Here is a 12,398-nt window from a genome sequence, read left to right on the forward strand (position 1 = left end):
ATTACATGAGGATGAGACCACAGACGTTACAATGCTCAGTGGGAGAGAGAACCGTGGATCTGTCATCGCTCCCTTTTAGTGGATCTGTCTTTTTCGGCCAGCCTGTTTTATGTGAAAGAAAATAAACTTGTGGGACATAAAGTTTTAATATTCTTTAAGAGTGGGCTTTGTGCGGTTTATGGGCGCTGCAGTAAATTGCACAGCCTTATGGATGGCTGCAGCAGAGGCATGGGCACAGGAAGATGAATTGAGATGAGTTATATTAGCATGGCTGTGGCTCTGAGAATCGCTGGAGCAGTTGTGGGATTAGTTTCGACTCGGGGCACAGAGTGCCAAAGCGAGAAATCACCACTGTTACCAGCTGCATAGACCATGCACAAAGACAACAGAGGCCCGAGGGCAGGGATGAGGTGAAGCACTGCATGGAGCTTTTCCCTTTGCAACTGTATTAAGTGATTTCACCATAGCCTGATCATTTGTATCTTATCTCTGTATATGTTGTTATTTTGAACCAGGATTTTGGCTTTGTGATGTAATGCCTTTTATGTGCTAGCTGTACTTATCAGTCATTTGCAGTCACTGCCTTACTTAATGATGGTTAAGGATCAGATTGATCTATTCAAGGATGATTTAAGTGTCTTCTGATTGATGAGCCTTCACATACTCTAAAATGACATCAACAGGAAAGTGCATTGTCATCATAAAAACGCTCTAAACCTATCCTTGAACTCGCAAGAATGGCACAAAATGAGTTACTCTTCCAACCTGAACTTTTCACCGGCTGTTTCATGGACAGATCTTTAAAAGCAATTTTAAAGGGATAGTTCATTCAGAAAATGCTGTCATCATTTACTCGCGTTACAAATTGTATGATTTTTTTTTTAATCTCCTGTGGAACATAAAGATATTTTGAGAAATGTACAATGGAAATCCATACAATGGAAGTGAGTGATGGCAAAGGGAGAGTAGATGATGACAGAATTTTCATTTGCGGGTAAACCATCCCTAACCTTTGACCCTTCCTCATCATTCTATATGACTTTTTCTTAATGTCATATGTTTTTCTCTTTCTGATAACCTAAATTCTACATGGCTGATGAAAGTGATAATGACCATTATGTAATTCTCTCGATGCATCAAAAAAAGAAGGAAAAAGAAGGTTTGGAATGATTATATCCTTTGCTTTGAAGTAAAATCCTTCTTTCCCTTTAATAATTCATGCATCAGAGGGTTAAATTGCATAAAATGAAACTCTTTAGCCAAAGGGTCTCAGCAGGATGAGAAAGGGCCTTAACTATCCTCACTGTACTCATATCCTTGCAAAAGATCCAGACCTACTTATGTCTTTTTTTGAAAACCATTATTACCCAACTGACATCCTACTTTTGTTTTGGACACAATGGTTTGGATGGATTGCCTTATTTGAACACAATGAAAATGATGTAACTGTGACTTCAAAGAACAGAATTATACAGTGAATGGTTTCATCATTAGAGGGTCATCAAATACAATACCATTCAGATGCTCGGGGTCAGTAGGTTTTTTTTAATTAATACCTCAGCAAGGACACATTTAATTGATTAAAAGTGACAGTAAAGAAAAATTCTATTTGAAATTAATTCTGTTCTTTTGAACTTTCTATTCATCGAAGAATCCTAAAAAATGTGATCCTGTCCTGAAAATCACCAACTGTACAAAATATTAAGCAGCACAACTATTCTCAATATTGATAATAATAAGAAATAGTTCTTGAACGCGAAATCGCCAAATTAGAATTATTTCTAAAAGATCATGTGACAGTGAAAACTGGAGTACTAGGTGCTGAAAATCAGCTTTGCGTCACAGGAATAAATTACATTTTAAAATAAATTAAGCTAGAAAATGGTTATTTTAAATTGTAATAATATTTCATATTACTGTATTTTTGATCAAATAGAATGTATCTTGGTGAGCCATCTTCATTTATTATAAAATAAATGAAAAATTCTTACTGACCCTTAACTTTTGAACAGTTGTTCTATTTTTTTGTTAAAGAGCTCTTTTTAAAATCTTTTTTATCAGTTCATGCCACACAGAGCACGTGCCTTAAGCGCGGACTGTATGACCCCTCATGGTACCATCTTACACCAGACGCTGGATTTCGATGAGTTCATCCCACCCATCCCCCCTCCTCCCTACTACCCCCCAGAGTACACCTGCACACCTGTGATGGAGGGGCAGAGGTAAACCCACACATACAGACACACAGCTCACGTCCCAGCTGACATGAAATGACCTAATATTCGCACTATATATGAGAAACAGTTTGATCCCAGATTGCTGTGCTCTGAGAAAAAGGTGCACTTGTAAATAAATTGGTTTGCAGAGATTTATGAAATTGCCCTATGGAATGATTATGCAAAACATACATTCTTTTTAAAAAAAATGGGAATTCGGACCTATCCACCGCCATGTTGTGTAAGCGCAGGTCTTAATGCAGACTGCTGTGACAATCCACATTATGGAGCACCAGTGTCCATGGCCTGGTGTAAATCCAGCATTGATTTCTCTGTCTTGCACTGTGAGACACTCTGCCCACCATCCCATCATAAAAAACGTGCTGATGAAACTGTTTAGCCCGCGGCCACACTAATGTGTCAACAAAGCAGTAACTACATAGAGAGCAAGAGCAGCCCAACATACACACTGGCTGCTTCAAAGCACACTCAATGTCAGGATGTGGAAATACACAAAGAAACATATGAAAAAACACAGATTCCTCCCCTCCTTTATGACAGAGGGAGTCTGGTTGATTAAAAGAATGCAATATATAACTCGCTGAGATAAAGAGGAAATGGTTTCATTTTCCACAGCTCCTAAATGGCCTCACATATTTTTTGCAGCTATCATCCCCAACAATATAATATAGCCAAATTTGTTGAAGCATTGATTCAGTGTTGTAATCATGTTTTACTATCATCTCTGTCCATTAGAGGGTTGCATCTGGACTTTCCACACTCTCCCTTCAGTGCTATTTATGGGGTGCCTATAAACAGCCCTGGAGCTTTATATCCATCTGAGCTGCCACCACCCTATGAATCTGTTGTGGGACAGACGCCTGCCAGCCAGGTAAGAGCTGACACCTTTTCTACATACTACTGTAATATTGCATGATGATTTGAGTCATCATGAGTTGTATGACTATTTAATTTAAATAAATTAAAACATGCTCATCGTAAACGAGGTGTATTTAAGTCATTGTTTTGCATATTTTTGAATAAATGAACAGATGAGCATCACATCATTGATCCTTTTACTGTTTTGTTAGTTTCGGGTTTCTTGTAGATTGTACTAGTATAGTTTTTGGGAATTTTAGTCTTAAAGTAATGCAGACTCTATGTGTTAGCATACCACCAATTCAGCAATGTTCCTCCTCTTCAGTTACACTCATTTGTCTGTGTAAAGCTCGGCAGTCAAAAGGTCCTTCGGTGCACTTGAGGGGCTGAAAGGAATTAATACAAGTGCTTTCGTATAATGGATTATAATTTTCTCTGGAACACATCAGCAATATAGGCAGGAATTTCAGTCCATTTAAAAGAAATGGGCTTTCTTACAGTGAGAGCAGGGCCTGTTTTTGAACAATGATTTCCCATCAAATTTCTCTTCTTCACCTGATGAAAGGGAACAAGAGCTCTCCTCTTTGCAAAAAGATGCACAAAGAACCACCCAAACCTTTCAAATCCAGCGACTGAGCCCGTGACTATGTGTTTTTTTGAAGATTTGTTTGCTACCTCAAGGACTCTGTGATTAAAAAAGGATAAATTCCCAAGTGGTTTCCTTGATTTTAGACCTTTCTCATATGGAGCTATTGATAACCATCTGCAAACAAAACAGCAGGGGCATTTCAATCAGTAGAGACATTTCTTACCCGAAGCACAAGCCGGAGAAGATTTGAAAGCAGCAATACTAGAAAGAGACAGGAAGAAATATTTTTTTATTGATATAGTCAGCTTTATTTAGCTACTGATTGTAGCCTGCAGCTTATTTTCCACATTTTTATAAAGTCGATCTGTGCTGTGAAATAAGCTCTCTGTATACTTGATAAATTCTCTGTTTATGTGTTTTGGATCACTCATGTTATGAGGATTTTTAAAAAAATGGAAACCGCACAGTGTGCAGTCATTATAATGCAGAAGTTTAAAGTGCAAATGTGATATTAGAGAGCCCTCTGCAGGTCACGAGATGGCACAGTCGTTTTAAAGATTCAAGATTCAAGATTCAAGAGTTTTATTTGTCACATACACAATTATACAGAGTATAACCAGCAGTGAAATGTAGGTCAGGTCCGCTCCAAGGACAATGCAATTATAAAGTATACAAATATTAAGAGAAGAAAAGTAGAAAAAATAAAATAAAAGAATAAAATAAAAAGATAAGATAAAAAATATAAATATAAATGTGCAGGTCAGTATGTTGTTGACTTAAATAGTACTAAGAGGAATGTGCAAAATAATGTGCAAAAAAGTTGTACAGGGTATATAATAGCAGCAATATGAGGTAGAGAAAAATTATGAATAGCAAAGCACTGCTGTGGTGCCAGATGTCAGGCTGCAGCAGACTCCTCAGTGCCAGATGTTCTGATGTCTGATTCTCCGCCTTTTGCAGTTGTTTGTTATCATCCTCAGGTGTAAGATCGTTTTCGATCACCATCCTCTCCAGAAGGTTACTCTCAAAAGCAACAATGTAACAATATATAACAGTGTACTACAACAATATTATAGTTACATCTTTTACATATGAAAAACATTAACAGAAAACTACATAAAAAAGAAAGAAGAGAGAAAAAAATATAATAAAGGTTATTTCTTATACTGTAGTAACACAATAAGAGAAGTTGAAAATACAAGGCAATACAACAAATCATGTTTCAAAAATGGTTCATTTATAAGTAAAACTAAGAAAATTTAATTCAAATGTTTTTTTCTTTCTCTCTCATCCAGATTACCACCAGTCTTGAGCAACAGGTCACAGAGTCCAGTCTGTGTGAAAGGAACACCACAGCTGGCCTTAGCACTCAGGGTGAGAAGGCTGCTAATTATATTTCTTAACAATTACAAAGTCAGAGGTTTTTCCGTTCTGTAGTGCATGTAGATTGAAAGACGTTTTTTGTTCAAATATTCTTTTCCTTCAACATTAGCATGATGTATCTGTAATGTTTGATGGGATAATAGCTTCAGGACCCAGGTTTTGCTGTGGAAATAGATTTTACTTACTACCCTTCAAAGGACTGGTGTCAGTAAGATGTTTTAATGTCTTTGAAAGAAGTATCGACTGTGTTTATTTGATCAAAAATACAGTAAAATATTTGGGAAAAAACAAACAAAAATAACATAATTTGAAATATTACATCTTCTGTTACGTCTTCTATTGTAATATAATGTAAAATGTAATTTATCACATGGCCCTTCAGAAATATTTGCTGAGCCCAAATGATTCATATGATTCAGCATAACAAAGCAATAAGCATTTATTACATTTATTAAATACATATTTATTAACAGTTTATTAATAACATCATGAATTGCACAAGTCCAACTATATGCTAAATTATTAACTTGACTTAATGTGCGGTCACATTTGCTGTAGCTTGGCAATATTTTGTGAGCAAAATCCAGTCGTTCCAGTAGGAATCTGCACAATCAGCATGTTTCGCATGAGGGCGGAAAAATTCATCACACGTGTTCAAGTTAAACAGAAAGTTGCTTGGTTTAAAACTGACTTGTGTGTGAGCCGTGCTTTATACCTGTACATATCTATTGAATTATACTAATGGTATTGGCTAATGTGACTGAATAGGAAAACTGACAATTTTGTAAATGCACCACAAATGAGATTAACTAGCCTAACAAATTAATTCATATTTAAACTGTAAGAATATATCACAATATTACTGTATTTTTTAAACATTAAATGCATCTTTTGCAGAAGCGGACAGTAACTAAGTACATTTACTTGAGCATTGTTCTTAAGTTCACTTTTTGAGTATCTGTACTTTACTTGAGTATTATTTTTTCGGGAAACTTATGACTTTAACTTCACTACATTTAAAAGACAAATGAAGAGTTCATTTGCAAAAACAGATAACTCAGAAATCGTGTTTTTTCTTTGTGTATTCCAATTAATCTCAATCAAACTACAGTTGGGTTATTTTCACTAGGTTAAAAAATAACTAAAAAATAGCTAACTAACACAATAAAAACATGATAACATAATCAAAAACATGATTTTTGAAAATGTAAAAAAACAGAGTTATCTGTTTTTTGCAAATAAACTCTTCAAATATTGTACTTTTCACTCCACTACATTTCTATCAAGGTCCTCGAAGTAGAAAGTTGTTACTATGTAGCAGCTTTGAAAGTCAGTGGGTGATTCTTTTCTTCTCTAAAACTTTCTTTTTTTCAGACAGTTTATCGTTCATCACTCTTGTAGGGCTACATGAAGTGATTTCCCAGCATTTTTTTGAACACTGACCAGTTGCAAATGTGATATTTATTTACAACAATTCAATATATTAATATTGTGGTATATATTAGACACAATATTGTCTGATTTTGCTAAATTGTGTAAGTGAAAATATTAGCTATAAAGCCACAGAAGAACTGTTGTGCGTCTCCTAATAAAACACAATAGGTGTTGGACTTGAAGCAGCACTGCATAGACTGTTCTGTGTATGACATCAAAGTACTGCGAGAGCGATTAGACAGCATTTTTTACATTTTTGTTTTGATGTCAAATCAATCTTGCTGTTTTGCTTTTTTGTTAAAGGGTTACTCCACCCCATAATGAAAATGTTGTCATTAATCACTCACCCCCATGTCTGAAAAGCTTCATTTGTCTTCGGAACACAATTTAAGATATTTTGGATGAAAACCGGGAAAAGTATAAAAACGAATTGTTGAATAAATTATTATTTTTTCTTTGCGTACAAAAAGTATTCTCGTAGCTTCATAATGTTACGGTTGAACCACTGATGGCAGATGGACTATTCTGACGATGTTTTTTATACTTTTCTGGGCCTTGAAAGTGTTAATTGTTTGGCAGTCAATGGGACAGTCACAAGCCTCCCGGTTTTCATCTAAAATATCTTAAATTGTGTTCTGAAGACGAACGAAGCTTTAACGGGTTTGGAACGACATGGTGGTAAGTGATTAATGACAAAATTTTCATTTTGAAGCAGTGTTGCTGTTGTAAAGTTATACAGATACAGTTGTGTTGCTGGGTTTTAAAGCAGGTTTGATTATTTGTATTCCTTATCACTCTGTATTTACAGCAATGTACTTTCACTCAAGTAATAGAGTTGTTTACTTTGTCCACCTCTGATCTTTTGTGAGCATACTGTAAGAGGCTTCTTTCAAAAAATTTAAAATCTAACAGACCTCAAACTTTTGAATGGTAGTGTTGTTGCATACATAGTTGTTCTTTATACCTTATATTATACATCAACAGACAAAACACTCATTTGACAAATTCAACAGCTTTCAGTCATTATCTGTATATAACAATAATATGGTCTTTGATTCCATAGCCTCCGTTGATAGTGCTTCCCTCATGGTGTCTGAGACTGCAGACATCCCTGATCACAGCTGTTCCTCTGAAGACCTGTGTTCTCTCGATGTACAAGGCTCTGATTCCTCTCCATATGGCACTTTGCGCATCGTAGCTACTGACGGTAGCTGCACAAGTCTGGATCACAGCACCCACTCCTCTCTGAGGTGGCAGACCCCTGCTCGACTGGACCACAGCGAGTCCAAGCCCCACTCTCCCCAGCTGTCACCCGATGGTGTTAACATGCCTGAGAAGGAGGAGATTACAGGCGTTAAACCCATGTCTCGCACGCAGCACAGAGAACGAACCAATAAGAAGCTTACCCTTCTTTTCCCTCCAAGCACACCATCTCAATGTGCTTCCAACTCAGCAGTGATCTCCACTGCTGCCGCAGCTTCTGCTCTTACTCCGTCACCCACCACTCAACTGCGGGGAACCCGGCTATGCTTCAGCGTCTGGTCCCCATCCTCCTCTTCCTCACAGCTCCATGCTACCTCTGCCCTCAGCAACCCCAGTCAACGTGAATGGCCCCGCACACTCCGTGCCACCAAAGGGTATCGGAAGCTGGCGAGGATTGTGCGTTCCACTAGTGAACCCATATCCTGTACTTCCATATCTAGAAGTACGTGAGTCCTTTTTCTCTCTGTGGCTCTATAGGTTTTTTTTACTACATTAATTTTAAACCCAAGGTTAACAGAATCCTAGCTTAGCTTTTTCCATGTTTCACACTGTACATTTGTAAACCTCAAGTTAATGCACTTATTTGCGGGGGTCAGTATTATCGATCGGATGAATGCAGTATACACACACCTGTTTGAATGGCGGCTTGTCACTCTTGCGCATCAGTTGGGCTTCCACAAGAATATTAAACAGCAGAATTATTCCTGATGTATCATGTGATACTGAAGACTGGAGTAAAAGCTGCTCAAAAAAAATCAGCTTTGCCATCACAGAAATAAAAGTAGTTACTTTTTTTATTTTTTATTACAATATTTCAAAATACTACTGTTGTTACTCAGTGTATTCCTGACTGTATTTGTCCTATGTAGACTTTTTGGACCATAATGGTAAAATCATAATACTTGTGATTTTTACCTCATTGATTTGTTCTGTCACTGTTTGACATTTTGGTTTTTCCCTCAAATGATGAAACAAAATGCAACACCTAAAAGTTCTGTGACTGAATAAGTGCATAAATATTTAATGAGGCAAGTGCTATTCAGTTTATTATTGGTTTGACTAGCCATTACATTCTAACACTATATCATTTCACACTGTACACCTTTTGCTATGCACGCTTAATGCCACAAAGGTAGGAATGAAGCTTCTTCAGTGCATGGTTTCATAACTCTGAGCAAACTCAGTTTCAAAACTACAAGTGGGAAATTTTGTTTAAAAATACAATAAACCAGATTAAGCTCATTATGAAAACCACATACGTGTAACTTGTTGAGTTTATATAATCATTGCTTTGCTTTGTTGAAGGTAGAGGAAAATATGATCTTTGCAAAGCAGCATCTTATTAAATCATTACTAACTCATAAGAAATCTGGAGAACTGAGCATGTGACTTGACTTGCAGGTGACCGTTGTGCTCCTGCTTCTAACCATCCACCTGAGGACTCCCCACAGACTCCCTGTGATCAAGGTTGCACCTCTTTTCTGTTTTCCATGTAACATACATTGGGTACGGAAAGTATTCAGACCCCCTTAAATTTTTCACTCTTTGTTATATTGCAGCCATTTGCTAAAATCATTTGTTCATTTTTTTTCCGTCATTAATGTACACACAGCACCCCATATTGACAGAAAAACACAGAATTGTTGACATTTTTGCAGATTTATTAAAAAAGAAAAACTGAAATATCACATGGTCCTAAGTATTCAGACCCTTTGCTGTGACACTCATATATTTAACTCAGGTGCTGTCCATTTCTTCGGATCATCCTTGAGATGGTTCTACACCTTCATTTGAGTCCAGCTGTGTTTGATTATACTGACTGGACTTGATTAGGAAAGCCACACACCTGTCTATATAAGACCTTACAGCTCACAGTGCATGTCAGAGCAAATGAGAATCATGAGGTCAAAGGAACTGCCTGAAGAGCTCAGAGACAGAATTGTGGCAAGGCACAGATCTGGCCAAGGTTACAAAAAAATTCTGCTGTACTTAAGGTTCCTAAGAGCACAGTGGCCTCCATAATCCTTAAATGGATGACGTTTGGGACGACCAGAACCCTTCTTAGAGCTGGCCATCCGGCCAAACTGAGCTATCGGGGGAGAAGAGCCTTGGTGAGAGAGGTAAAGAAGAACCCAAAGATCACTGTGGCTGAGCTCCAGAGATGCAGTCGGGAGATGGGAGAAAGTTGTAGAAAGTCAAACATCACTGCAGCCCTCCACCAGTCGGGGCTTTATGGCAGAGTGGCCCGACGGAAGCCTCTCCTCAGTGCAAGACACAAAAAAACACCTGAAGGACCACAAGATGGTGAGAAATAAGATTCTCTGGTCTGATGAGACCAAGATAGAACTTTTTGGCTTTAATTCTAAGCGGTATGTGTGGAGAAAACCAGGCACTGCTCATCACCTGTCCAATACAGTCCCAACAGTGAAGCATGGTGGTGGCAGCATCATGCTGTGGAGGTGTGTTTCAGCTGCAGGGACAGGACGACTGGTTGCAATCGAGGGAAAGATGAATGCGGCCAAGTACAGGGATATCCTGGACGAAAACCTTCTCCAGAGTGCTCAGGACCTCAGACTGGGCCGAAGGTTTACCTTCCAACAAGACAATGACCCTAAGCATACAGCTAAAATAACAAAGGAGTGGCTTCACAACAACTCCGTGACTGTTCTTGAATGGCCCAGCCAGAGCCCTGACTTAAACTCAATTGAGCATCTCCGGAGAGACCTAAAAATGGCTGTCCACCAACGTTTACCATCCAACCTGACAGAACTGGAGAGGATGTGCAAGGAGGAATGGCAGAGGATCCCCAAATCCAGGTGTGAAAAACTTGTTGCATCTTTCCCAAAAAGACTCATGGCTGTATTAGATCAAAAGGGTGCTTCTACTAAATACTGAGCAAAGGGTCTGAATACTTAGGACCATGTGATATTTCAGTTTTTCTTTTTTAATAAATCTCCAAAAATGTCAACAATTCTGTGTTTTTCTGTCAATATGGGGTGCTGTGTGTACATTAATGAGGACAAAAAATGAACTTAAATGATTTTAGCAAATGGCTGCAATATAACAAAGAGTGAAAAATTTAAGGGGGTCTGAATACTTTCCGTACCCACTGTAGTTATTCATCTCAAGTAAAATTATGGTTATTAGAATAAAGATACTATTGCACTGCTTTTAACAGCATGTATGGAGCTCTCTGAGAGCGCCCGACACCCTTCTGCCAAACAAAGCAGCCAAGGGGGCAAGAAGCAGAAGGATGGTGGAAAGGTGGACATCCAACTCAAACCTCACATCCCTCACTCAATGTCTACAGAACGGCCGCAGTCTCTCGCAGACCTCAAAACTTACAAAGACACCAAAGTGCTGGTGGCCAAGTTCCTGGAGCACTCAAGCTGCAGCCTACCTCCGGAGGTCCAGCAGGTGGTCAACAGCATTAAATGTGTTATTAAATCTGATGAGAAACACATGGAGGAGGCCATTTTCAGTGCCAGTATCATTGATCAGGTGAATTTGGTATATTTTTTGTGTAGAAAATATAGTATTTACCTTATGATCTGAAATGAATACATTTACACAGTTTTACTTATGCTTAGTTGAAAGTGAAATATCACTGGACTGAATTACATTGGGGATGTTTGGTTTTCTCATATTCTTCACATAGTTGATGACACAGTCACAGAAGATCATGGGCAGCAGGAGGAAGCACGCTCAGGAAGACCTGCATTTACAGAGCTGTGGGGCTTTGAGTTCCCCGTCTTCATCCTTGCGCCGTCCACCCAGAGGATCCAGTCAGACAGATGTCCCTGCTCCCCCGGATCATCAGCCTCCACGCCAGCCTCAAAGCCTCATCAGTGTATGCAGAGAAACTACACTTTGACCCTCCAGACTACAAACACCCTTTTCCTCATAATCCTCTGAATATGTGCCAAGGCCAAGCCCTCATCAGCAGAAAACTGTAGCTCTTGAAAAAATACATAAAATAAAAAACAGCGAGCTAACATGGAGTTGATGCTCTCTCTCATATGTTAAAAAAGATACTCATAAAAAAACAATCCAATAAAGAAACACCAGAGTGTTTACCTGCAGGGGTATATATTTTTATTTTATTGTCAGAAAAAAGGTTAAATATTTGTTAAAGTGCTGAATTTGCTACTGTGCTAAATAGGAGAGTGGGTCTGTAATGGACCATAGATGACAACATGGATTTACCTCTTCATGAAACCTTTTTTTTTAATACACAGCTTCTGCAAACATTATGTGAAATATTGGACATACTTGGTCATTGTGTATCATTGCAGGACAGAGACCTTTATGAAGCTGGATTATTCAACTTACCTCAGTGTGTAATTATTTGCTGTGTTACAAAATAAAAATGTGTTTGTATTTTTTTCGTTATAGACTCGTTATAGATCCTCAAGTCATTGTTTGTTTGAATGAGTTACATAAGTACTACTCTAATAAGGTCTTGAGTGTTTGTGTGTGCTTTGAATTTTTGTAATGGGCTCCAAACGAAAAGCAGGCTTATTTCAGGTTTATTTTATGGCAATGAAAATCCATGTTCAGCAGTATTTGCTCTGCTTAAAATCTTTGTTTCGGTTCCTAATCTATTCTAAGGGCCCTTGACAGGGAGGGAGATT

The 12,398-nt window shown here is 38.1% G+C and overlaps 1 protein-coding gene across 1 annotated transcript in view; it reads left to right on the top strand.

Annotated features, from left to right (window-relative positions):
• The window catches only part of LOC306869282 (protein ENTREP2-like), a gene marked incomplete at its 5' end in the record, with an annotated part of 110,081 nt that extends 97,938 nt beyond the window's left edge, over positions 1–12,143 (top strand). The window contains 7 exons of the mRNA XM_079415973.1: positions 2,062–2,222; positions 2,973–3,108; positions 4,980–5,058; positions 7,565–8,206; positions 9,166–9,231; positions 10,943–11,265; positions 11,423–12,143. Coding sequence (XP_079272099.1) covers positions 2,062–2,222; positions 2,973–3,108; positions 4,980–5,058; positions 7,565–8,206; positions 9,166–9,231; positions 10,943–11,265; positions 11,423–11,638 — 1,623 coding nt within the window. The 3' untranslated portion in view covers positions 11,639–12,143. The remainder of the gene's footprint in view (positions 1–2,061; positions 2,223–2,972; positions 3,109–4,979; positions 5,059–7,564; positions 8,207–9,165; positions 9,232–10,942; positions 11,266–11,422) is intronic.
• Between the last annotated feature and the right edge of the window lie 255 nt (positions 12,144–12,398).

Source organism: Barbus barbus (assembly GCF_936440315.1).
Source record: "Barbus barbus genome assembly, chromosome: 1".
NCBI classification, from domain to species: Eukaryota; Metazoa; Chordata; class Actinopteri; order Cypriniformes; family Cyprinidae; genus Barbus; species Barbus barbus.